At 43.8% G+C, this 27,890-nt stretch overlaps 1 protein-coding gene and 1 long non-coding RNA gene across 2 annotated transcripts in view; both read right to left on the minus strand.

Moving 5' to 3' along the window:
• LOC309530569 (zinc finger and SCAN domain-containing protein 31-like) overlaps positions 1 to 27,890 on the minus strand; it is a 79,221-nt gene that overhangs the window by 36,587 nt on the left and 14,744 nt on the right. Inside the window, exon 2 of the mRNA XM_082219622.1 lies at positions 11,581 to 12,073. Within this exon, the coding sequence (XP_082075748.1) occupies positions 11,581 to 11,982 (402 nt within the window). The 5' untranslated portion in view covers positions 11,983 to 12,073. The remainder of the gene's footprint in view (positions 1 to 11,580; positions 12,074 to 27,890) is intronic.
• Positions 24,837 to 26,374, minus strand: LOC309531071. The gene is made up of 2 exons (XR_014219052.1): positions 26,320 to 26,374; positions 24,837 to 26,266 (listed from the first exon to the last, which is right to left on the minus strand). It is a non-coding gene; the product is annotated as an uncharacterized lncRNA (long non-coding RNA).

Genomic DNA, 27,890 nt, shown 5'->3' on the forward strand with positions numbered 1-27,890 from the left:
TGACCAGCTTCTTTACAAGAATATCATGGGGCACCTTGTCAAATGCCTTGCTGAAATCAAGGTAGGCTACATCCACTGCGTTCCCTTCATCTACCAGGCTTGTAATTCTGTCAAAAAACGAGATCAGGTTAGTCTGACATGACTTATTTTTCAGAAACCCATGCTGACTATTGGTGATCACAGCATTCCTTTCTAGGTGCTCACAGACTGTTTGCTTAATGATCTGCTCCAGAATCTTCCCTGGTATTGATGTCAGACTGACTGGGCGATAATTATTTGGGTCCTCTCTTTTCCCCTTTTTGAAAATAGGGACAACATTTGCCCTCCTCCAGTCTGCCGGGACTTCGCCTGTTCTCCAGGAATTCTCAAAGATGACTGCCAGTGGTTCTGAGATCACATCTGCCAGTTCTTTTAATACTCTTGGATGCAGTTCGTCTGGCCCTGGAGACTTGAATACATTTAAACTTGCCAAGTATTCTTGTACTATCTCCTTAGTTATTCTGGGCTGTGTTTCCTTTGCTGAATCATTTGCTCCAAATTCTTCAGGTCGGGCATTGTTTTCTTTATCGGAGAAGACTGAGGCAAAGAAGGCATTGAGGAGTTCAGCCCTTTCTGTGTCCCCTGTTTGCGTTTCACCGTCTTCTCCTCTGACTGACCCCACTGTTTCTTTGTTCTTCCTTTTGCTACGAACATACCCATAAAAGCCTTTTTTGTTGCTTTTAACCTCTCTAGCCAGCCTGAGTTCATTCTGTGCTTTAGCTTTTCTGACTTTGTGTCTACATGTGCTGGCTATTTGTTTGAATTCCTCTTTGGTGGTTTCCCCCCTTTTCCATTTTTTGTACATATTCTTTTTTAATCTTAACTCAGTTAAAAGTTCTTTAGATAGCCACCCTGGCTTCTTTAAGCACCTTCCATGTTTCCGTCTCATTGGTATTGCCTGACATTGTGCTTTTACTATCTCCCTCTTAACAAACTCCCAGCCATCATGAACTCCCTTTCCTTTTAGTATTACTGTCCATGGGATCTCACCCAGCACTTCCCTAAGTTTTATGAAGTCGGCTTTCTTAAAGTCAAGAAACTGAGTCCTAGTATGCTTGACTGCTCCTTTCCGCTGCATAGTAAGGACCCCGAGAGGTTTGCAGCCGACTCTACCACTTTTGCCACCAGTGGCTGAAGCCAGAAAGGCACACCAAAGCTGAGATGCTGGACCTGGTGATCTTGGAGCAGTTCCATAGTAAACTTCAGAAGAGCATGTTCACTCGCGCCTAATGATCCTTCCATTTCTACCCCACTAACCAGGTCATCAACATTGGTTAGGACCAGATCTAAAATGGCTGTTCCTCTTGTTGCTTCTCCCACTTTCTGGACAATGAAGTTGTCTGCAAGGCCAGTGAGGAATCTGTTTGACCTTATGCTCTTGGCTTGACCTTATGCTCTTGGCTTATGCTCTAGACTGATTGCCTTCTGGATAGGCAAATCTCCACCACTTGGGCCCTGGCTCATACCCACAAAGGATCATTCTCTGGGACCTAGGGCCACCCTTTCTGTGTTTGGCACAAGGACCCAAGCCTCACATCCAAACATAAAGAAGAAATGCACCTTGGGCTTCTTGCTGTGCAGCAGAAAATAGGGCATGTCCCCTACTACAGAACTGTAAGAACGGTTCAGAGTGAACGATGTAGATTTCCACGCTTCCACCCAAAACCACTGATAGGGTTTCTCTCCTGTATGAATTCTCTGATGCTTAGTGAGATCGGAGCTCTGACTGAAGCTTTTTCCACATTCCATGCACTGATAGAGTTTCTTTCCAATGAGATTTTGATGATGGGAAGTGGAATGGGAGCTCTGATTGCAGCTTTCTCCACACTCTAAATATTTACGTGGCTTCTCCTCTCTCGGGATTTTATCTTGGTCACCTTTGTTCTCAATTTTCGATTCATTACAATCTGCAATGGAGACAAAAAGGGATTAGAGCCTCAGGAACAAATGGAGAAGAACTGAAAGAAGTTGGGCTTGTGTTCATTACCCCGTGTTGTTTGTCATTAACCATCATATTTATTATTATGTTCTGAGTTGTTGAATATTGGTTTGTTTAATATACAGCAGTGGTCAAAATTGGGGAAGACTTTTGGAAAAAAGTGTATTTCAGAGTTTTGATGGCTTATAACACCATTTCGTTTGGAGTAATTTCATAAAATATCAATGGAAAGATAATTTAATGAAGACTGCAATTCAACAAAGGTTGTTCAATTAGCCATATTCTATCAAACGTTACAGCCAAATAACCAGAAAAAGCAAAACTTGCTTAGGTTGACTTTTGTCAGTGTGTTATGTGATTGCTGTCAAGTTGGTTGGGTTTTTTTTTTTTTTTTGTTCTTTCATTTAGTGAGGTTGTAAAACATAATAAAATTATAGAAATGGCACAAAGAGTTGACTGGTCACCCAGAAGTGATGTAAAATTATAGTATTAAGTGAACAGGGCTACAGTTATGAAGAAATTAGATGGAAGATTGGGGAAAACCTAACCAAAGCTGGCATTTCGATATTATTGAAGAGGTATAAGGAGTCTCAGCAACTATAAAATCAGACTGGTAAAGGCAGGAAAAGGTGCACAAAGGCAAGTGACCATCAAAGAATAGAGAGACTGTCCCTACATGACAGAAGAAAATCATTTTGGTGTATACAAGATGACATGGCGAGATGTAATGTGAAGTTGAGTGCAAGGACTGCTCGAAATGTTAGAATTCTAAGGAAAAAGCCATTGTTATCTCTCAAGCATGAGTTTGACCAAACTGCGGGAGGCAGTGGAAGACAGTAGGACCTGGCGTGCTCTGGTCCACGGGGTCCCGAAGAGTCGTACATGACTAAACGACTAAATAAAATATCTCAAGCAAAGGTTGAAAAGATTAAACCCATGTTAACTGGACAGCGGAACAATGGGACAATGTTTTTGGAGGGATGTGACCCAAATCTCCTTGCTTGGTAGTGATGGCATGAAATACACAAGGGGAAGAATCAGAGATGATTTACATCCTACTTGCATTACACCGACCGTGAAACACCCAGATAGGTGTGATGATCTGGGGTTGTATGGCAGCAAAAGGTGTGGGCAGAATTTTCGTTATTAATGGGAATGGAAATGCCCCCAAATAAAAAATGAAATACTTTAGCCCAAACTGAAGCCTTCCGCAGGTGATCTTTACTCAGATACTGAAGCATTTATATATATTTACTTTCTTTTTTTAAAAAAATAATTTTTATTAAGTTTCATATTACCGAATTAAACACATCAAACCAATTAGTCCAAATTATAACAATACATATCATGTAATCCAATTATTTTCCAAATTATAAATTTTTGTGAGGCGTACCCATGCTTCTTGATCGGCAGGAGTCCAATCCTCGAATATTTTCTGCTGCTTTCATATTAAGAATGATATTTCCAGTCCCTTCTTCTCAATCTTTGTCGTTACTCATTTTCCTTTTCATTCACCTCCGAATTGCTCCGCAAGTGGGTTGAAAGAAACAGTCTTGTTTTTTTTTCTGTGTGAGCTTTGTACTGCTCTTTCGTAAATCCCAATAATCCAGGCATTTCCGCTCGAGCAAGCAATCACATCTTCTTGTTCTGATGAAATACAGTCCAAAAGCTCGCTCTTTAACTTTCTCGACCTGTTGCATCGTAAATTAGTCTTTTTCCAGGAGGTCTGCCCCTTCCAGTTCACAATCTCATCGAAAGTAATAAATCTTCGGCTCGCCCTCCCCAAGACCAAACCTCCTGCAACACAGGTCTCATATCAAATCTCCATTCTAACTGCGTCACAAAGAGAGCCCTTCTTTGTGTGTGTGGAGTGCCTCAGGGTGCGATTCTCTCCCCGATGCTTTTTAACATCTTTATGCGCCCCCTCGCCCAGCTTGTCCGGAGTTTTGGGCTGGGCTGCCATCAGTATGCTGATGACACCCAACTCTATCTGTTGATGGATGGCCATCCTGACTCGGCCCCAGACACACTGATCAGATGCTTGGAAGCTGTGGCTGGATGGTTACGTGGGAGCCGGTTGAAGTTAAATCCTTTGAAGACAGAGGTCCTCTGGCTGGGACGGGACGATACGGGATTGAGGGGGCAACTCCCATCTCTTGCGGGGGTGCAATTAGTGCCAGCACCGTCCGTTAAGAGTTTGGGTGTAATCTTCGATACCTCCCTCTCCATGGAGGCGCAGATTGCAGCTATAACAAAGGCGGCATTTTTTCATCTCCGCCAAGCTAAGCAGTTGGCCCCTTACCTCTCTCGCCCTGACCTAGCCACTGTGATCCACGCGACGGTCACATCCAGACTGGATTATTGTAACTCGCTCTACGTGGGGCTGCCCTTGAGACTGACCCAGAAACTCCAGCGGGTGCAGAATGCCGCAGCGAGACTCCTTACGGGGTCTTCGCTGCGGGATCACATTCATCCGGTGCTATACCAGCTGCACTGGCTCCCGGTGGAGTACAGGATCAGGTTTAAGGTGCTGGTTTTAACCTTTAAAGCCCTATACGGCCTAGGACCCTCGTATCTACGGGACCGCCTCTCCTGGTATGCCCCACAGAGGAACTTACGGTCCTCAAATAAAAACATCTTGAAGGTCCCAGGCCACAGAGAGGTTAGGCTGGCCTCAACTAGAGCCAGGGCTTTTTCGGCTGCGGCTCCAAACTGGTGGAACGCTCTGTCACAAGAGACAAGGGCCCTGCAGGACTTGACATCTTTCCGCAGGGCCTGCAAGACAGAGCTGTTCCACCAGGCCTTTGGTTGGGGCACAGCCTGACTCCCTCCTTCAGCAATCTTTACAATATTTTAGTTTATGGTTGCCATTAATTTTGATTTTAATTAATTCTTATGATGTTTTTATAATGTTGCACTTTTTTAGTGTTGTTAGCCGCCCTGAGCCCGGCTTCGGCTGGGGAGGGCGGGATATAAATAAAATTTATTATTATTATTATTATTATTGTGAGGCGTACCCATGCTTCTTGATCGGCAGGAGTCCAATCCTCGAATATTTTCTGCTGCTTTCATATTAAGAATGATATTTCCAGTCCCTTCTTCTCAATCCTTGTCGTTACTCATTTTCCTTTTCATTCACCTCCGAATTGCTCCGCAAGTGGGTTGAAAGAAACAGTCTTGTTTGTTTTTCTGTGTGGGCTTTGTACTGCTCTTTCATAAATCCCAATAATCCAGGCATTTCCGCTGGAGCAAGCAATCGCCATCTTCTTGTTCTGATGAAATACAGTCCAAAAGCTCGCTCTTTAACTTTTCTGACCTGTTGCATCGTAAATTAGTCTTTTTCCAGGAGGGCTGCCCCTTCCAGTTCACAATCTCATCGAAAGTAATAAATCTTCGGCTCGCCCTCCCCAAGACCAAACCTCCTGCAACACAGGTCTCATATCAAATCTCCATTCTAACTGCGTCACAAAGAGAGCCCTTCTTTCCAAATCCTTTACAGAGTAAAACCTTTAAATTCATATTATTCCCACACAGTTCCTTTTTAGTCCCATTTGCCAATTAGTTGCTGTGATGGATATTTTAAGAGGGAGGGTTATTAGTTAATCACATAGAGCAAAAAAAGATAAAAAGTCATTTCAACCCCCCTTTAGTTCCGTTGCACTCCAATCCACATACCAGCATGTCTGTAGTTCTTTGACGTAATCTTCCGTCTCAGTCTTCTTCATTTCAGTGGTAAAATTGTTAGCAAATAAAAACCTCCTGCCTCTCTTGAAGCCTGTGCATTATCTTTCACCAATTTTTTTCCTTTTAAGTAACGCAACTAGTTTCGCTCCTGAAAGTAGCTTCGGAGGAGTTCCGAGGCCCGCCGAGGGTTGTGCACCCAGTGCCTCACCCCCTCCTTCTTCCGAACTCGGGGGTGATTTATGGCAACAGCGGGTGAAAACTGCATCTCTCCCCCCTGGAGAGATGAGGGAGACTGATTTACTCCCCATAATCAGCCTCTAATTACCTCGTGCGAGCTGGATAGATGTTAATATCCGCCATCTTCCAAGGCACCCCTAGCGGCCCCCTCCTACTTATATATTTATTTTCTATTTCAACAGGACTCAGATCCATGTCCTGTTGCTGCTGTGTGAAAAAGGTGCTTTCAAGATAATCCTATTCCACTGCCGGAATGGCTTGGGAATAGCCCAAACATTAACCCAATCAGAAATCTATGGAGCCAACTAAAGAAAATTCTTTGTTAGAAGCAATCCAGCAATAAAGCCCAATTAACAGAGGCAATAATTCAATCTTGGTTTCACATTCTTACAGGTACAGAACTAAAAATTTGGTTCACTTCATGGGAAAGCGTTGTAAGGCTGTAATTAAAGCTAAAGGTTACCAATGGTTACCAAAATTTTCACATTTTTTCTTTGTGGCTACTGTTCCAATAAATACTCCTTCATAAAAGTCATTACATTGCATTCTTCATTAAATTATCTTTCCATTGATATATAATTTTATGGTATTAGTCCACACAAAAGTGGTGTTATGAGCCATCAAACCTCAGAAATACACTTTTCACAAAAGGTTTCCACAATTTTGGCCACCAGTATAAGTTGTTCATTTTAAAGTTAATGTTCTTTTTATATGGCATCAGAATATCATTATTCATGTTTCATGTTTATATACCGTATTTTTCGCCCCATAGGACGCACCGCCCCATAGGACGCACCTAATTTTGGGGGGGGGGAATAAAGAAAAAAAAAATTCCCCTCCCCAGGCACGGGGCAGGCGCGGGGGAAACCCGAGCTTCCCCGATCCCAGCCCCCAGAACAGCCTGCTATCTGCAAGCCTGGGGAGCCGCACCGGTCTCCCCAGGCTTGCGGAGAGGTGCGCGAAGCCCAGGTGCGCTCTTCAGCGCGCACCAGGCTTCGGAATGCAGGCAGCTCTGCGCTACCCTCCGGAGCCCCGCGTGGCTTCGCGCTGGGATCCAGAGGGTGGCGTGGAGCTGCAAGAAGCCCTGGAGCGCAGGCAGCTCCGCGCCACCCTCCGGAGCCCCGCACGGCTTCGCGCCAGGATCCGGGTGGTGGCGCGGAGCTGCAGGAAGCCCTGGAGCGCAGGCAGCTCCACGCCACCCTCCAGAGCCCTGCGTGGCTTCGCGCTGGGATCCGGAGGGTGGCGCGGAGCTGCAAGAAGCCCTGGAGCGCAGGCAGCTCCGTGCCACCCTCTGGAGCCCTGCGTGGCTTCGCGCCGGGATCGGGAAGGTGGCGCAGAGCTGCAGGAAGCCCGGGAAAGCCTGCATTTGCCCCATAGGACGCACACACATTTCCCCTTCATTTTTGGAGGGGGAAAATTGCGTCCTATAGGGCGAAAAATACGGTATGTGTGGAACAAGAGGGTGATAAATTGAAACTACAGAGTCATGAGAAATTGAAGACCAAAGTACGAGATTGGCTCCATTATTACCAAATAATGGAGGTTTATAAACAAGACAGGAAAATTGGCTTCCAGGTGGGGAAATCAAAATTAGAAACAGAATTGCTAGAGCCCAATGCTAAGAATTTGTCTAGAATGTACAACTTGCTGCTGAAATGGAATACACAAGATGAAACAGTCAAGTCAGCTATGATTAAGTGGGCACAGGACATTGGTCATAACATTATGTTTGCAGACTGGGAACAGTTGTGGACCACCGGTATAAAATTTACGGCATGTAATGCCTTAAGAGAGAATATTATGAAAATGATTTACAGGTGGTACATGACCCTAGTCAAGCTAGCAAAAATATACCATTTGCCTGATAATAAGTGTTGGAAATGCAAAGAAACTGAAGGTACCTTTTATCACCTTTGGTGGACGTGCCGGAAGATTAAGGCTTTCTGGGAGATGATATATAATGAAATGAAAAAGGTGCTTAAATGTACTTTCTCTAAGAAACCAGAGGCCTTTCTCCTGGGCATCGTTGGCCAATTGGTGCCGAAGAAGGACAGAACTTTTTTATGTATGCAACAACAGCAGCAAGAGTACTCATTGCAAAGCATGGAAGACTCAAGATCTACCCACTCTGGAAGAATGGCGAATGAAGGTGATAGACTATATGGGACTGGCCGAAATGACTGGCAGAATCCGTGATCAGGGGAAAGAGATGGCGGAAGAAGACTGGAAGAAATTTAAAATTTATCTTAAGAAACATTGTAAAATGAATGAAAGCTACAATGTTGAGGTTTTAGGGGGGGAAAGGGGGTTTACAATTGTAAAAGATTAAGTAAAAGAAAAGAATAAGGGTAAATCTGATAAAATTAAGTGTTAGGATTTGCTGAAATAATTTTGGGAATTGGGATGTAGAAAGGGGAGGTTTGGGGGAGTCGACGAAGTAAGGTTTATGAAAAAAAGGATATGAAATTATACATGTTTGTTTGTTTTTGTCTATAAAAAATTCTTGCAAAACCAATAAAAAAAATTATATAAAAAAATTATATATAAAAAAAGAAAAATACGGTATGTGTTGGAAGCCGCCCAGAGTGGCTGGGGCAATCCAGTCAAATGGGCAGGGTAGAAATAAAAATGTCAGCTTTGTTCCGGAGCTGACAGAGGCTGGAATGTATGAAAGCAGGCAAAGAGAGATAAGGACACTGGAATGTGAGCTGGAATGTGAGAGGGAGGAGGGGCAGCCGAGTGGCAGAGCTTCAGAGAACAGAGAGCAGGCAGCAGATAGCAAAGATCCACAAAATACCAATCTTAGCTCAGAGACAGAAGGGGAGAGGCCAGGAATAGCTAGCCCAAAAACTCGAAGGCGCAAAAAGTTCAGTGAGAGGAGGGGGAAAGAGGGGAAGCGAAAGGGTTTTTCCCCCTCTTGGAAGAAGAGGAAGGGGCAGAGTTTAGACTTGGCAACTGCAAACTTGGAAGTCAGACATGGAGTGAAAGAGCTCCGGAGTGATTTATGTGTTTGAACAATAAACCCGAGATAATTACTGCCGGTGTCTCGCTTCTGTGGGAAAGCCAAGCCATTACAAAAAATTATTATTACTACTACAGTGGTACCTATTCTGGAAAAAAATAAGTTTGTAAACCGAGGTACCACTGTATCATCCTCATCCTCATCACTGCTACTGCTACCTGAGATTCAATAAGCTTAGCTCTTCTCTGGAATGAATTTTGTTTGGCCCAGTCATGACATCCCCTCCATCTCCAATGTCAGTCCTTGTTATGGCTTGGTCTCTCCCACAAACGTGAGACGACTCTGGCTGTTAATTATTTCAGATTTATTGCTAAAACAACAAACTTGGACGGAGCTCCTCTACTCATCGTCCTCCCCACAAGATGGAGTTGCCCAGACTGAGCTCCTCCCCCTTCCCCAGCACGGAAGCCCCCACCTTCTCTTCCAGTATCTTTAAATTTGGCAGAGAATGCTTCCTGCATTCCAGCGTCTGACTCACTCCTGTAGCTCTCACACAGCTGTCTGTCACTGTCTCTGTTTTTCTTCTCCCCTTTGTTCAGAGCTCAGATGACAGTTCCTCTCCCCCTCCTCTCTGCCTTCCGCTGCTAACTCTCCTCTCCCTAGGCCTGCTTCTTCTCTGGCTGGCACAACCTGAGCTTCGCTGCCAGTCGTCTCTTTGGTCAACCCAAGACTAAAAGGAGCAAAAGCAAAAACTTGAAGCTACTTAGCTTTCCTAACAATTCTGAAGCTGACATTGAAGATGGCCTGGGAAGTTCAGACCAGCCCAATCCTGGTAGAAAAAGGAATAATTTCAGGAAGGTTGTTCAAAGGAAAAACTGGAGGTGGGGGTGTTAGGTTCCCAGGTGTTATAGGGGGAGCTGTTGGGCTCTGTAAAAATAGATGAGATTGGTCCCATAGAGGTATTTTTTGAATTTCCAGGCAGATATGACGATCCCACAGGGAGCCTTACCAAGAGAGGCCACGATCCCACGATTCTCCTCCATGACGTCCTTATGCAGAGCTCTCTGGTCAGGATCCAGCAACGCCCACTCCTCGTCCGTGAAACGAACAGCAACATCTTCAAAGCACACTGGACCCTAAATAAAAAAGGGATATGTCCCCCTCTGAGACAGCAGAAATATGATCTGCTACACAATTCTCTGTTGTTTCCTTCCTGTACATTGCGATGTTGTTTCAATAGGATTGCTTTGCTGCACATTTTAAATATGGATGCTTATTTTAAGTTTTAATAATGGGTATTTGTCTTTCAGCAATAGGTGGTACTCCACATTCTGTTTTTCAAGTCACTCTGCCTACGCAAGCATTCCAGTTTCCCCAATGGAAGGATTGACTTTTCCCTCTCCTCCTGAGCTGTTCTGGGGAGTTCCCTCCCAATGCCCTAGAGCCAAATTCAAGGGATTCATGGAGGCATGGAGAGGGGGAGAAATGGGGGGCAGGTCCCATTTTGCAGCCGATGGGGCTGGTTAGGTGAATCCAGGCCACTATTCGTTCTGATTTGTTCACTACGTAGAAACCGATTTTAGCATTCAATGATCAATCTAGAAATATAATAAGCCTGTTTAGGATGGCCATCTGTCTTGGATGATCTAGCAGAGATTTCTGCAATAAACGGGGTCTCCTGGCTCTGAGAGACAAGCAGGGAGGGTGGCTTCTGGCAAAAGGAGAGGGAGCCACATGTGGCTCCTCCTCCTCCTCACTCACCTCTGCCTCCCAACCTTCCTCTCCCACGTGCCTCCTTCCTCTTCTGCCTCTGATTCTGCACTGCATTCTGCCACAGAGTTTTCCAGCTCACTAAGCCCTGATAGCCTTTCAGCTTCTGACACCTCCTCTCCCCAGCCTTCTCCCTTTCCCCCCTCTAACCATCCATCCTTCTTCTACCTCCACTTCTTGGGCTCTCAGCCATCTTCCCCTCCTGGTTCCCCGGCTGCTTCCTCCCACCATTCATCTGTCCCCAACCAGTACATGACATTGCTCCATCCCTCAGCCTCTGTCCCCACAAGGCAGCTTCCCCTGACCTGATCTGGTTCCACAGTTGCTGCTTCCCTTCTGTCCCCATGAAAAGAAAGATCAGGAGGTCTTGCCGGCATCATTCTGTCACCTGCAAGAGACAAAAGGTAAACAGGACGCCAGGAGTGTCTGCTTCTCTCACAGGTGAAACAGGGCATCTCTAACTGCAGATGGGGCTTTGAAAAATCCTTACCTGCTGAGAGCATTTGGACGTTTGTGCCCATTTCATATGTTTGTTGTGCAGAAATACATCTCCCCTCCTCTGGACCCTTGTTCCCAACTGTCTCCCCCCAAAACAAGATGAAAAGAACCCTCAGATGAGTTGGAAAACCAACAGAATGAGACCAAATGGAGAAAACCACCTTCCTTCTTACCCAGTGGCCTCTCTCTGGTGTCCAACGGAGGCCTCTCTGCCTCACATGAATCCAGGTCCATTTCTGCAAAGAGATCCTTTCCCTGAAAAAGAAACACGGATTAAAAACACAGAAAGGTGAGAAATATTAGAAAGAGAATGGCAAAAAGTTGAAGGGTGTGAGGTCTCATTCCATAGATGCTTTCCTAGAAAACAGATGGGACAGCAGCAGACCATTATGGGATGTTCTCTGTCCTGTTTGGAGCCCCTTGGGAGTATCCAGAGGAAAGTCTCTCTCACCTGCTTTCTCTCCTCTGCCTGACTCAGGAGGAAACCTTCGGCCAGGGCCACCGCCTGGGAACTGGTCTCCGCTCCGCATTCCCTCACCCAGCTCTCCATCTCCAGAGGAAGGATAGCCAGGAACTGCTCCAAGATCACCAGGTCCAGCATCTCAGCTTTGGTGTGCCTTTCTGGCTTCAGCCACTGGTGGCAAAAGTTGTAGAGTCGACTGCAAACCTCTCGGGGTCCTTTGGCCTCCTGGAAGCAGAACTGCCTCAACTGCTGGCTCTGCACCTCTGAGCGGAGGGTGTCCTCCTCACCCAGGATCTTCTGCACTGGGTTTTCCCAGAATCCCCCACTGCTCCCAGTTTGACTGGCATGGCCTCTTCCTGCTTCAGGGCCAGCTGAATCTTGCTCATCCATCTGTGCTCTCAGGAAGCCTCTGAAAGATCGGAAGGAACCCTTTGGTCTTCTGCCAAGTTCTGCCCTTCTAAATGAGAAGCCGTAGCAAATCCTACGAAGCAAATACATTGTTCTGTTACAGAATTTGTGTGTGGGGAGGGGAAATGGTTCCCTGAGCAAGCATGGATGAGTCTTGCTGGGAACCAGGGCTGGACTGCACCGCATCCCAGACCATGAGCTATCTTTTTGAAAAGAAAGAGGAGGAAGAGGAGGAGAAATAAATCTCTAGCCTTCTAGCCACGCAAAATGTGGAGGCAACTAAAGGGATTTCTGGGAGATTAATCAACCTGGTTTCTGCAGCCTTCCAGTCAATGCATGAAGTCAGAACCGACTGACAAGGGAGTCATTTGTATTTTGTGAAAACGGATGCTTGGCTCTAGCGGGGGTCCACACCCGGGGGTCCTCAGGAGTTGCTCCCCCCCCCTCTCCTGCTTCTGTCTCCTTTTCTTGCACTTGGACTCTCTGCCACTCTCCAGACAGACTCCTGGGGTGGGGTCCCTTTTTCTTTGCTCTGAGGGCCAGGTATGTATCCGACCAACCCCCTGAGAGCCAAGTGGGCAAAGCCAAAGACATCTCCTTTGAAATTTAGGTGGGTAATTTTTAATTTTAATATTATTATTCCTCTTCCTATTATTATTCTGTTAGATAGCTTAACACACACACAGCCATTGATGCCAAGGTCCCTTGAGGCTCGGTGAATAGCAGCGCCCATTTCCGGCTGCTTTGCCAGCAACAATCCCTTTGGGACAGAGAGGATGTGGTCCTGGGATGCCCTGCTCTGGGTGCGAGGGGATTGCTGCAGTGGCCTCCCTGGGGAGCTGCCCTGGGAGACGACTGGGAAACTGGTCCGCAATGCAGCAGCCAGACTAGGGGCTGGGATCCCTCTTTTTGTTCCTGGCCTTTCTCTCCCACCTTCCCTTCCTTCCTTCCTCCACGTGGGGTTTTCCTTTTGGGGGGGGGAGGGGCTTGTCCACCTCCTCGTCCAGCTTTGGAAAACCATTAGCACATGTTTCCTCTGTCGTGCAACGAGGCTGAGCGACGTCACACAGAGTTAAAAGTCCCAGGGACTCCTTTGTTTAAAGAAGGGAGATATTTTCAGACGGGGGGGGGGGGGGCGGAGGGCCAAGTGAGTTTGGGATCCTCTGATCTCCAGGAAGGAGAGCGTGGCAGACCTGGCCCCTCCCGGATCAGGCCCCCCCCCCAGGCACCCTCCCCTGCCCCAGCCCTGGGACCCCCCCCCCGTCTCCCCACTGCACCCTCTGGGGGGAGAGAGAGGAGACTCACCAGATCCCGGGAGGGGAGAGCGAGGCAGCCCTTGCAGGAGAGACCCCAAAGCAAGGGAAGGACTGGGGAGGGAGGGGCCTTGGCTCTGGAGGACCTGGCCCCCCTCTTGCTTCCTGTCCTCTCTAGGAAGGCAGCTCACTTCCCTTTAACCCTTGCCAAGCCGAGTCCCTCCAGCTCAGCCCTCTCTTGCTTGGCAGAACCTCAGATTTCTATTATTTTTTATGGGTTTAGGGGGGCATCTGCCCCCCCCTGGCTCCGCCCATGCCCAGATATCCTTTTGGGGGTGAGGCTCTTGGCTGGACTCTGAGCATCTCCCTCCCTTGGGCGGAAGCCAGAGGAAGAGCTTGCAGGGAAAAGGGCTTTGCAGGAGGCAAGGAAGCTCCTCCTAGAATTCAGGAGTGGAGAGAGAGGAGGGGATCCCAGGGTCATCTAGTCCAACCCCCAGCAATGCAGGAATCTCCGCTAAAGCATCCATGGCAGATGGCCGTCCGATCTGTGCTTAGAAACCTCCAAGGAAGGAGAGTCCACCACCTCCCAAGGGAGACCTTTCCCCTGCCCAACTGCTCTTAGATGTCCCTCAAGCTTGACTACCCTACGTTCTCCTACAAATGGACCTTGAGCTTGTTTGGAGGTTCTAGCAGGGGAGCGCAGCTATCGTATACCCTTGACCGAAGAACGGTACACTCCTTCTATCTGGGATGGTCATCCTCTTCCACCGAGCGCGCAGCTTCGGGAGGGACGCACATGGAGCGGTGAGGGAGGAAGGGGACACCCGCCTAGCCAGCCAGATCAGCCGAATCAACCCTGGCGATCAATGGGGTGGCAGATGTCGCAGCCAGATCGCTGAAAATCCATTACAATCCTAAGGGACTATTACCTTGCTTCCTGGCCGCAGTTCCCTATCCTCCTTGGCTTATGGAAATAACTAACAAGATCAAACAAATTGGTCTAAACCCTGAAAATCTTTTTTATTGGAACTCTGAACAAGGCAAAAGCTATTATCACTCGGAGACTTTATGATATCGAATTACAACAAGAAGGCGCCCTACTCCCAGAGACGTATAGATGTTTAAAAGCTTGGCCTAATTTTGCAGCTGCCCCTTACTTAACTAACATCACTAACGAAGCCTATAGATGGGCTTTCTCTAGAGCCCGCTTTGAGACAATGCCCTCAGCAGTGCTGTACGGCAAATTCACGCGGGTTCCAATGCATGCGCGTCTCTGCCCTTGTATGTCTAATAAGGTAGAATCTGTCACACGCATTCTTCTATCTTGCGAATTTTATAGTGAAGAACGAGTTCAACTTATTTTACCGCTTCTATCAAAATTTATACCCCTTCAATATTATTTGGAATCCTCCCCTGAAATTCTTTGAAAATACCTCCTGGAAGATTCCTCAAGCTCAATATCATATGAGGTGGCTAAATTTTGCACTTTAGTAATTAGGAAGCGTAAATCTCTTCTGTTGAATGGCACACTGCAAAGTTCCCTTGTGTAACCTTTTTTCTTTTCTGAGGTTGTTGCTGATTTCTTGTTGTCTGATCTTGTGGTGTTTAGTGTCACTGGCTTTGGCCGCAATAAAACTTGACTTAGATGTCCTTCAAGGCAGCGGGTCTTGAGTTCTAGCCCTGCTGAAACAATCGCACTGGCTGCCAAGGAGGAACCCAGTGAATTTCAAAATAAATTAATCCTATTCTCATCATAAATGAGTAATATTTTCTTATGCATGCTTTTTATGCTAATATACAAAAGTATGCCATTTCCCTTTCCAGATATGCTTAATTGCTAATTCAATGGATTGAAAATGGATTGTTGTTATTTTTATGTTTAGGGAAGCTTTTAATATTTGATGGATTATTGTATTTTAATATTTTGTTGGAAGCCGCCCAGAGTGGCTGGGGAAGCCAGCCAGGTGGGTGGGTATAAATATATTATTGTTATTGTTATTGTTATTAATTGATCAGGTGAGTTTTCTCCTTTCGAAAGAGGCAGGTGGAATCTCCACTGTTGCTAATAGCATAACATTGAAAGGCTAGGGAAATATGGGGAGCCCTAGAGCATCTGCTTGGCATGCAGAATGTCCCAGGGTCAACCCCTGACATCTCCTGCAAGGGCTGGACGAAATCCCTGCCTGAAACTCTGGGGAGCTTCCGTCAGTCAGTGTAGGCCAGGGGTCCTCAAACTATGTCCCGTGGGCCAAATCCAGCCCTCCAGGGTCGTGAATCTGGCCTGCACGGCCATTTCAGTACCCGCCAAGTGTCCGAGGCTGAAAGCATCTCGCCACCCGCTCAGTCAGTCCCTGCGCTGCACTCAGGTATAACACCAGTCTTGAAAGACCTACATTGGCTCCCAGTACGTTTCCGAGCACAATTCAAAGTGTTGGTGTTGGTGTTGGTGCTGACCTTGAAAGCACTAAACGGCCTCGGTCCTGTATACCTGAAGGAACGTCTCCACCCCCATCGTTCTGTCTGGACATGGAGGTCCAGTGCTGAGGGCCTTCTGGCGGTTCCCCCATTGCGAGAAGCAAAGCTATAGGGAACCAGGCAGAGGGCCTTCTCGGTAATGGTGCCCGCCCTGCGGAACGCCCTCCCATCAGATGTCAAAGCGATAAACAACTACCTGAGATTCAGACATCTTAAGGCAGCCTTGTTCAGCGAAGTTTTTAATGTGTGTCATTTTAGTGTATTTTTAGTGTATTTTTGGTCGTGGAAGCCGCCCAGAGTGGCTGGGGGAACCCAGCCAGATGGACGGGGTACAAATAAATTATTATTATTATTATTATTATTATTATTATTATTATTATTATTACGCTACCAGTGTTGGCGCTGCTTTTCCCCACCGCCAGCCTCAAAGACCAGACTCTCGTGGCTTCAGCGAAAGCAACTCCAAGCCTCTGGAGCGCAGGCTTCAGAGGCTTCGGGTTGCTATCGCTGAAGCCAAGGAGCCTGCATTCGCTCCATAGGACGCACACACATTTCCCCTTAATTTTGAGAAGTTGAGAAGAACTGACAGTCTGACGTTTGCTGGAGCCAGAACAAGGCCTCTTTCTAGGAGGGCTAACGCCACATACCTCCCCCCTTAAGAAGATTGACTCAGGAGGGATAACTTAACCTACCGTATTTTTCGCTCTATAACACGCGCCTGACCATAAGATGCACGTAGTTTTTGTGCAAGTAAATTTTTATTCAGAATTTGTAAAAGAAAAAGAAAAAACAAATACAAAAATAAACATTTTAACATAAATTATTGATCCTATTTTCATGCTATACAAAAAGTAAGCGTATAATCATACAGAAAAATAATATAAACATTAAGCTCTACTTAGCCTTTGACTTCCCTTCACCCTTTTGGTAAGTATCAAATAAATCCCTGATTGCTTAGTTAGTTTTTAAAGTTTATAATTATTCGCTGATAAAGTTATTCTAATACCGCCAGTTCCTCCTATATATCCGTTCCAATATATTTCCAAAATTTACTCCAATTTTTCTGAAATTTCTGGTCATCTTGGTCTCGTATTCTGCCTGTTAATCTATCTAGCTCGGCATAGTTAATCATTTTGACCTGCCAGTCACTTACGTTAGGTAAAGTTTCTGTTTTCCAGTTTTGTGCCAGCATAATTCTTGCAGCTGTGGTGGCATAGAGAAATATTTTTTTATCTTCATTTTTTATTTCCTTACCCATAATTCCCAGCAAAAAGGCCTCAGGTCTTTTGGGAAAAGTATATTTAAAAACTTTTTTAAGTTCATTATAAATTGCTTCCCAAAAAACCTTCACCTTGTTGCATAGCCACCACATATGATAGAGGTCTCCCTCCACTTCACCACATTTCCAGCATGTCTTATTTTCTAATCTATAGATTTTAGCCAATTTTGCCGGTGTAAGATACCATCTATAGAGCATTTTCCAAACATTTTCTCTCAAACTCGTACAGGCCGTAAATTTAATATCTCTATTCCACAATTCCAGCCACTTTTCAAACTCAATGTTATAGCCGAAGTCAATTGCCCATTTAATCATTGCCTCTTTGACTTCCTCGTCTTTTGTGTGCCATTCCAGTAATATGTCATATAATTTAGACAATGTTTTGGTTTTACCTTCTATTATTTCTATATTAAATCTTGATTTCTTGTCCTCAAAGCCCATTTTTCTTTTATCTTGTTTTAACATATCATTCACCTGGTGATATTGTAGCCAACTGGTGAATTGATCCTTTATTTCCTCGTAAGGTTTAAGTTTAAGCCCTTGTTCTGATTTTCTTACCAAGTCTTCATAAGTGGCTGTCTTCCCTTCCATGTTGGTTTTTTTTATTGTTAAGACCTCTACCGGTGAAATCCACCATGGTGTTTTTCTTTCAAGAAGGTTCTTATAATAATAATAATAATAATAATAATAATAATAATAATAATAATAATAAATTTTATTTATATCCCGCCCTCCCCAGCCGAAGGCGGGCTCAGGGCGGCTAACAACAGACCTGATATATTGGTCCCCTGAAAATATGATTTAAGAAAGCCCTGTTGACTTTCACCTTCTCATACCAGAGATATGCGTGCCACCCGTACCAATTATTGAAACCTTCTAAATCCAATAGATCTCTGTTCTCCAATTTTATCCAATCTTTTAGCCAAAGTAGGCACGCTGCTTCGTAATATAGGCTCAAATCTGGGAGAGCAAAACCTCCTCTTTCCTTTTTATCCGTTAATATTTTCATTTTAATCCTTGGTCTTTTCCCCTGCCAGATGAATTTCATCAGGGTTCTCTGCCATTCTTTACATTGTTTTAAACCTTTAATAACTGGAAGAGTTTGAAATAAAAACAACAACAACAACGCACGTAGTTTTTAGAGGAGGAAAAGAAGAAGAAAATATTCTAAACGAAACAGTGGATGTATGATTTTTGTGGTTCATGCTGTGGCCACAGACATGTGATCTGATGGTGAATTTGGGGTGACCCAGTGCAAAAATCCTGAGGATCCATGTGGATCCGTGCTTTGTAACCACGTTTTAAGTGGGGAGGGAAGGAAAAGCACTCAAGGGACAAGGAACACGCGTGGGGTGGGTGGGGAAGGATCTTTTCGGCGAGCTGAGTGGGGAGGAGGGAGGGAAAGAGCACTGTTGCTTTAAAGGTATACTTAAGGTATTTGCCCTGTGCCTGGGTTTTTTTCCATTTAACAGTTTGCCGCCTTTTCCTTCCGCTCCTTGTTTTGAGGCAGAATAGATTTGAGCAAGTGAGGAGGACTTGGATTGCAGGGGATTCGCCATTAGCTGTGTGAAAGCGCTCCTACTTGCAGCCTTCTACTTTGTTTGTACACATGGCTACTGGTATCAGGTTCGGATAAGCAGCAACCAGCAGCAATAGAATGGAGTACAAAAAAGCGGTAGGACTCCCCCATACCTCCCCTTTCTGCATCCCAATGTCCAAAATTTTTCAGCAACTTCTAATGATTCTGTCGAAAGTATGTCTTATTAATCTTTCCTTCAATCTATTCTTATATTGCTGTAACCCTTTCATTCTCAAAGCCTTGACATTTTAACATTCATCAAATTTATAATGGTCCTTAAGATAGATTTTAAATTTCTTCCAGTCTTCTTCCGTCGTCTCCTTCCCCTGGTCGTGTATTCTGCCAGTCATCTCAGCCAGTGTCATATAGTCCATCACTTTCATCTGCCATTCTTCCAGAGTGGGTAGCTCTTGTGTCTTCCAATACTTTGCGATGAGAATTCTTGCTGCTGTAGTAGCATACATAAAAAAATTTCTATCTCTCTTTAACACCAATTGGCCGACAATGCCCAAGAGAAAGGCCTCTGGTTTCTTAGGGAAAGTACATTTAAGTACCTTTTTCATTTCATTATATATCATTTCCCAGAAGGCCTTAATCTTCGGGCACGTCCACCAAAGGTGATAAAAGGTACCTTCAGATTCTTTACATTTCCAACACTTGTTGTCAGGCAAATGATAAATCTTTGCTAAATCTCTAAAGGTTTATGAAAGTAAGGCTATGAAATTATACGTGTTTGTATGTCTTTTTATATGTTTGTATGGTGTTAAAAATTTTGTAAAACCAATAAAAATCTATATATAAAACAAAAAAGCGGCCCCGATCCTGGCATTGGACGCATCAGTGAAGACGGTGAACTCACGATCATAATTAGGAGCAACAAGGACTGGTCCTGACGTCAAGGCGCTTTTTAAGACATCAAAGGCCTGCTGACACGCTGCTGTCCATTTAACCTTATCTGGCTCCTTCTTCTGAGTTAGGTCAGATAAAGGCGCTGCTAACTCACTAAATTTTGGAATAAATTTTCGATCATAACCGGCTAGTCCTAGGAAAGCTCTGACTTTCTTCTTGGAGGTAGGGGTAGGCCATTTTGAAATGGCTTCTACCTTTGTCTCTAAAGATTTCATCACTCCTCCTCCCAACATGTGTACCAGGTATTAAATAATCGAGCCCCCTATCTGGCATTTGCTAGCTTTGATGGTTAAGTACGCCTCTTTAATTCGCTCTAGCACTATCCCCAAGTGCTCTTTGTGTTTATCCCAAGTTGGACTGTACACAGCAATATCGTCTAAATAAGCAACTGTGAACCCTCGTAATCCGTTCAGGATTTTGTCCACCAGTCGCTGAAAAGTGGCTGGCACATTCTTTAAACTCAAACTGCCCTAAGCGACTTCTAAACACAGTTTTCTCCTGGTTCCTAGGGTCCATTTTTACTTGATAGTATCCCTTTGTTAAGTATAGGCAGGTGATGTAATGACACTGGCCTATAGCTTCGATCAGGTCATCTAAATGTGGCATTGGATATGCATCTGCTTTAGTGACATGGTTCAGCTTCCTATAATCCAGGCAAAATCTGATAGATCCCTCAGGTTTGTCTAACAACACTTTGTTTTTGTTTTTTTTAAGATATTTATTAAGGTTTTACAAAAAATAAACAAAAGTTTACAGAATAAAAAAGGAGAACATATAAGAACAAAGAAAAAAATACAAAAAAGAAAAATACAATAATACATAGAGCAAAAAAAAATAAAAACACATAAGTGAAAGGGAAAAAAAGTTAAAAAACAAATCCACTTTTTATATCTTTTGGGTCATTTGCCACTTTCCTTGACCTCCTCTCGCCTCCCCTTTTTGTATTCCCGTTTACATAATCAGTTCAGCAAATCCTTAGCCTCTTTCGTTTATCTTAACCCTATATCTTAACACATTATAACTAAATATTTTCATCCATTATCACTCCAGTTTTTTGCATATTCGTTTTAACTTTGTTGCTAATACCACTTATTTTCAATCCAACATCAATTTAACATTCATTAATTTTACAGTATTTCTGCAGGTAGTCTTTAAATTTCTTCCAATATTCTTCCACCAACTCTTCTCCCAGGTCTCGGATTCTGCCAGTCATTTCTGCCAATTCCATATAGTCCACCACCTTCATCTGCCACGCTTCCAGGGTGGGTAAATCTTGTGTCTTCCAATACTTCACAATAAGTATTCTTGCTGCTGTTGTCGCATACATAAAAAAAATTCTATCCCTCTTTGGCACCAATTGGCCGACTATGCCCAGGAGAAAGGCCTCTGGTTTCTTCAGAAAGGTATATTTAAATACCTTTTTCATTTCATTATATATCATGTCCCAGAAAGCCTTAATCCTTGGGCACGTCCACCAAAGGTGAAAGAATGTACCTTCGTTTTCCTTACATTTCCAACACTTGTTATCGGGCAAATGATAGATTTTTGCAAGCTTGACTGGAGTCATGTACCACCTGTATATCATTTTCATAATATTCTCTCTTAAGGCATTACATGCCGTAAATTTCATACCAGTGGTCCACAACCGTTCCCAGTCAGCAAACATAATGTTATGTCCTATATCTATATTCTCCTGTTATCCTATAGGAGGTTACAGCAATGGGCTCGGCATCCCCGGTGTTGATATGATGTACAACTCCCTTAGCTCTACCTGGAGTATTACTGAAAATTTCCTTATAATCTTGCAGGATCTGTTTAACCTCCACCTGCTGATTAAGGGTTAATGTAGGAGCTATCTTAATTTCCTGTAGATTGCACAATTGCTCCCCTCTCCCTTCCCAGCATGTTCTATCGGCTTCGTCTGGAACTTCACGTATTGCATACACTGTCCAGCCTTCTGGTCTAAGATAAGGCTTTAACATGTTCACACGAACCACCTGACGCCCTTCTTCCCCTTGTTGGATTATGGAATTTACATCACTCATTTTGGACACAATTTTGTATGGTTCCTTCCATGCTAGTTGCATTTTATTTCCTATGGTTGGTCTCAGTAGCAACACTTCACTCTTGGGTTCAAAAGTTCTTACTCTGGCCTTTTTGTCGTACCAGGTTTTCTGTTTTGTTTGGGCTGCCTCAAAACAATTAATTAAATCAGCATCCTCTTTCTGTTCTTGGGCAAACCTAGGTTTTTTGTTTTTTGTAAAAGGAACCAGCAGGGCTTCATTTCTCCCCTCAGAGATCTGTTCCTCAGCTCTGTCTCCTTTGACAACAGTAGCATTCCCCTCAGCATCAGGTGACTGTTGACCCCCCTTGGAGTGAGTAACTACAAAAGAACTCTGTTCATGCTCTAAGAGATCTCATCCGATCAGCACAGCAGTGGGAATCTCCTCAGAAATAGCAACCTGCCACTGTCCTGACCAATCTTGGAACTTAACATGGATCTCTGCAACGGGTAATACCTCAGGCTGATTTGAAATTCCTTTTAATCGCATAACTTTCCCTGGAATTATTTTGATGGGACAGATTATCTCTCAGTGGACAATAGTGACTTGCGAGCCTGTATCTTTTAACCCTAGAAATCTCCTCCCTTCAATCCAAATAATTTCCCCAGCGTTTTTCAAAAAAAGGTTGTCTTGTTTAATGGCATAGCAATGTACCACTTTAGCCTCCACCACTTCAGCAGGCTTCGGCCTATCCTGACTAGCTTGGCTCTCCTCAGCTGCTTTGATACAATATGTTTTTTTTTTGGAGGGCTAATATTGACAGACGTTCCCCCTCCAGCTCTACAATTAAAATTTTTGTGGCCAAATTTTCCACATCCCCAGCATTTCGGTTCTTTGGGATTTGTATAATTTGTTTTCCACTCTTTCTCCTCAGTGAGACGGGTGTTTGCTTGGGCCTTGTCATTTCGCCCTTTTGACAATGGCCTATTTCCCTTGTCTGTCTCTGAAGATGGGTTTCCCTTTGCCTGTTGGAATCTATTTCTGGTAGTCCCCCACACCAGTGTAGTGTAGTGGTTAAGAGCGGTGGACTCGTAATCTGGTGAACCGGGTTCGCGTCTCCGCTCCTCCACATGCAGCTGCTGGGTGACCTTGGGCCAGTCACACTTCTCTGAAGTCTCTCAGCCCCACTCACCTCCCAGAGTGTTTGTTGTGGGGGAGGAAGGGAAAGGAGAACGTTAGCCGCTTTGAGACTCCTTAAAGGGAGTGAAAGGCGGGATATCAAATCCAAACTCTTCTTCTTCTTCTTCTTTCCCGCCAAAACTTGGTTCATCAAACCTATGGTCCCTTATTTCATTTATTCGGTCAGCTAAGTTAGCGGCTTCTTGAAGTGATTGAGGGTGTCTTTCCTTTATAAGATATTTTAATTGGCCGTTTATCATTTCATAAAATTGTTCCAGAGCAAACACTTCTCTGATTTTTGGAACGGAGTCTGCCCTCTCCTGTTCTAAGCATTTTGTGAGGTAGTTTGAGATTTTAGCCCCAAACTGAGTGTATGTCTCCTCCCTCACTTTAGTCACACTTCTAAATTTATTTCTCAGTTGTTCTAGGGTAATCCCAAACCTGGTATATATTAGTTGCTTAAACATATCAACATTTTTGGATTGGTCCTCAGTCATTTGGGCATAGATTTCAGCTAATGCATCACTTATTTTGGCTCTAAGTATCTTCATCTTATCTTCATCTTTCACTTGAAAATCTTGACAAACTCTTTCAAATGATATAATAAAAGCCTCAGGGCTATCTTTTTCCTTAAACACAGGAAAACGCTTTAAATTTACCTTCACTTGAGTTTGACTAATGGTGTTATTACTATTATTTTGATTTTCCATAGCTGCTAATTCCAGTTTCCTCATCTCCAGCTGAAATTGCATTCTTTCACTCTCACTTTCCCTCTCCTGCTCAGCTCTCATTCTTTCGCTCTCCTGCTAAGCCCTAATTCTTTAGCTCTCACTTTCAGCTTTAATTCTTTCTATTTCTGGTACAGATCTAATCTTTTCTAATTCCAATTTATATTCTTGTTCTAACTTCCACTTTACAAAGTCTTCAGAGAATTTTGGACCTCCTGCCTCAGGTTGAATGTTAGTTACATTTTCTAAACACTGCTCTCCCCTCTGAGGATTTCCATTCTCCTCTCCTTCAGAACTTTCATAGGTTGTTTCCCTCACAGGGTTTCTTATCTTTTTGGGCAGCATAATGTGTGAGTGAGAATTGTCAGTAAATTAACAAAATAAGAGAAATTTCCTCTCAGTACCGTTCCCTCTGGCTAGGCTTCTCTCAAGACTCTGGTCCCAAAGTTCTGCTATGGGTTTTCTCTCTAACCCTTCAAGCTTACTTCCTCTGACCACGAGCCTAAACCCTCTGCCAGAACAGATTTTGAGCTCTCTTTTTCCTTGTTATTTTGGCTTTGTGGCTTACCTTGGGTATTTTACAACTACACACTCAGGCTAGGTAATCACTTCACAGATTTACCCTTCCCCCTCCAAGTGTATTGTTTTCCCCAACACAGGCGTATCTATCTGATCCCGCCTCAAACATATTGATTTGGATCCCACTGCTGCTGTCGCTTTTTTGGTGACTAGGCGCAACAATCTAAATATCCCACCACAGGGTATTGAATGGATCTCACAGGCGTAGTGATGTTATCCCACCACTGCCAACACTTTTGTGGCGTTCACACAGGGTCCCCGGACGTTTGACAGTCTATTGATCCCTGTGCCACCACTGGATCGCTTCCCCGCTGCCACCAACCCGTTTCTCCCAGGTACACACTGCATCTAGACAGTTGTTAACATTAAACCAAATAAACAAGTTTATTTTATAAGCATTAACAAGTTTATGGTTTCAGATAATTTTTCTTTTTTTTAATGAATATTTATTAGCATTTTCAAAAAAGAACAACACATATAACAACAAAGACAAAGATAAACAAACAAAAAGAAAAAATACAAAAATACAAAACTTAAAAATAAAAACAAAAACACCTGAAAGTTCAAATACTTATTTTCTTTTAACTTGTTTCTCAGACCTCCTCACACCTCCCCTTCTAGTATTCCAATTTAAATTATTGCCTCAGCAAATCCTTAATTTACTTCTCCATTTTAACTTAATTTAATTTATTCTAACATATTGTTATTTTATTTTTCTTCTTTCTTCCATTTCCTCAATTTATATTTACAAACCTTATTTTCCTTTAATTTTAGCCATTTAAAAAAAGATCAATTTTAACTTAACCAAATTTACACCTACAATATTTATACCTCATTATTTTTTCTTAAACAAAACGTATTTCCTAAAGTCGACCAAAATTTCCCTTCCACGTCTTTCCCAATTTCCATACCAATAACAAAGCAAAATAAAAACAAAACAAACTATATTTATATACCCTTTGGATTCCCAGACTCCACCCACCCTTTTCCCGGTTTCAGTCCTCAACAAAAATCCATCAGTCTCAATATACTGTTTAGCCTGGAGATCTCACGTCCGAGGCTCTCAGTTCTCTCTCAGTTCCTCTCTGCCGGTCTTTTTGATAGTCTTTTATGTTAAACTCCAAGTCTCGAAGAAGCTCCAGTCCAACAGGATCCAAATCTCTAAGAAACTCCGGCCCAACAGGATCCATATTTCTACCATCCAGACCTCCATTTTTAGTGATAAAGCTTATGGGGTACTTCAAATCTTGTTTTATACTCCTTTCAGGTCCAAATGTCCCCCAGGCTCCAACTTCCACCTCCAATTCAGGCCAGGCTCTCCACATCAGATTTTTATTTTCCTTTTTTGTCATCATGTCAGGCTTCAAAATGTTGCTCTCCTTTAACTTCTGCACAGTTTCAGCTCCTCCTTCCTTTTCTTCAGGGACAACATCTGTTACCTGCTCCATATTGTCAAAGCTCTCCGTTTTCTCTATTTGTTCAATTGGATAGGCTCCTTGTTTCAAGTCCTTATCAGGTTCAACAATGTTCTTTACTGCTGAATCCAGAGCTGTAACATTTCATAGCCAAAACATCAGATTGGCCTCGTAACTTTCCCAAGAGAACAAATGCTCTGTCCAATTCAGCCTGAATTTTCCTTCCTCCAGCCATTCCTATAATGTCACTAAACCCCTCTAGGGGGATTTTAGTTCCTTAGTATTCCTTTCAGCTCAAGTCCAAAAGTCAGGTTATTTTGTATCAGCCCTTCCTTATTCAACAAATTATTACAAATTAACCAACAGAAGCAACAGAAACTAGGTTCTCATTTACCGTCTCGACAGCCAACTTGACAGCTGTCAAACTTTCCAGTCTTTCATCAACAGGCTCTCTCGTGGGATATTCCCAGGTCAGGGGGGGGGGGTGAAACTTCAGCTCCCAAAATTAATCTTTTAATCCTCCAGCAAAATTTCTTATAATGTCAAAACCGTGAAATTAAAGTCTTTTACTAAAAGAAAAAAGAAAAAAGATTCTCTCGACCTTAGCTAGCAGGTCCTTTGCTTTAAATTGTTTACAAAGGGGGGGTGGACTTCCTTTTTAACCCTTCCCCGCTCGTTCCTGACCTGCAAAATTTTTCTTTAAGATTCCAATTTCCGTATTACTCACGGGTTGCTGTTTTAAAGTCCGAATGTTCCAAGGAAAATGTCAGCGCTCTCCGATAATGGCTCACGGCTTCACTCCGCAGATGAAGGAGTACTCTCAGCACCGCGCCGCAGCCCGTCCCCGTTCCGAAGCCTTTAAAAAGGCTCCTTCGCGGATTGGGGGGCGCAAATGGTGCCCGCCGAGTCACTACGCTCACAGGCTTCTACACCTGTGATTTTAAGGGTCCCCGCGTCGCCGCAGTGGTAAGACCCGGTCTCTGCAGAGCCGATTCCCTCAGGAGCTCGGAGGGAATCCGCCATTAAACGATGGGTCCAACCCGGAAGTCCCGGTTTCAGATAATTTTTCTTGTCAGTTTCTTAACCTTAGTTTCATTACCGGCCTATACCTTCCTAATACCTTCTAACTGATTATCCCAGCTGTTTAACTGACCCCTCTTAACAGATTCTCTCACTCTCTCGCATCAAACCAGCCCAACCCACAGACTTCATAATTGCATTTTCTGTCTGTATTTGTCCATTGTAAGTGTATCACTCAAATCCTGCCAGTGAGTTCATTTCTATGCATTGTTTCTGTATATACATCTTAAAAGGTTCACAATCTTTTTTAAAGTCATTATTGTCCTTCTCTTTAAGTCTCTGAGTTAGCTTCACCATTTCAGTGTATTCCATCAACTTTTCTTGCCAGTGTTCTTTCGCTGCTTTTTCATTGCCTTTTCATTTTGAGTTAGTAAAATTCTGTTGTCACATACATGAAGGGAATTTCCTTATCTTTTGGTAAATTCTTCCCTAAAGTACCTAATAAAAATGCTTCTGATCTTTTAACAAAGGTTATCTTAAAACATTTTTTTATTTCATTATAGATCATCTCCCAATAGGATTCTCTCCCTTTCTCATATCAGACTAGCCCAACCCACAGACTTATCCTCCCTCTCCCTTCTCTAACTCCAGACTCACTTCTTAACAACTCTAACTCCTCCCCTTGGGTTCCTATTGGTTAATCATTTTACACTTAGTTAACCCTTTCCTTATGACCCAGTATGATGCCATACACCTAGGAGGGCAAACGCCACAGGCCAAATTAAAAATTTAATGGGGGGGAGACGCCTAGGTCTTTAAATATTGGCGCATATTCCTACACCCACAGGTCTCAGGATGGTTACAACATAAAAACACAAAACACCACATGTTCAAAAGGCATTAGATGTCAATCAGCCAAACACAAGGTAATAAAGGTGCGGATTTCTTAGCTCCTAAAGCTGTAAAATGGTTTTTCCGACCTTTGAATGGATTCTTTTATGGGAAGTGAGTTTGGAGCTTTGACTGAAGCTCTTTCCACATTCCACACACTGATAGGGTTTCTCCCCTGTATGAATTCTTTGATGGGAAGTGAGACTGGAGCTGTGACTGAAGCTCTTTCCACATTCTACACACTGATAGGGTTTCTCCCCTGTATGAATTATGTGATGAGAAGTGAGAGAGGAACTCTGACTAAAGCTCTTTCCACATTCCATGCACTGATAGGGTTTCTCCCCTGTATGAATTCTTTGATGGGAAGTGAGAATGTACTTCTTCCTGAAGCTCTTTCCACATTCCACACATTCATAGGGTTTCTCCCCTGTATGAATTCTTTGATGGGAAGTGAGAATGTACTTCCTCCTGAAGCTCTTTCCACATTCCACACACTGATAGGGTTTCTCCCCTGTATGAATTCTTTGATGGGAAGTGAGATGGTAGTTCATCCTGAAGCTCTTTCCACATTCTACACACT

Source organism: Podarcis vaucheri (assembly GCF_965113315.1).
Source record: "Podarcis vaucheri genome assembly, chromosome: 4".
NCBI lineage: Eukaryota > Metazoa > Chordata > Lepidosauria > Squamata > Lacertidae > Podarcis > Podarcis vaucheri.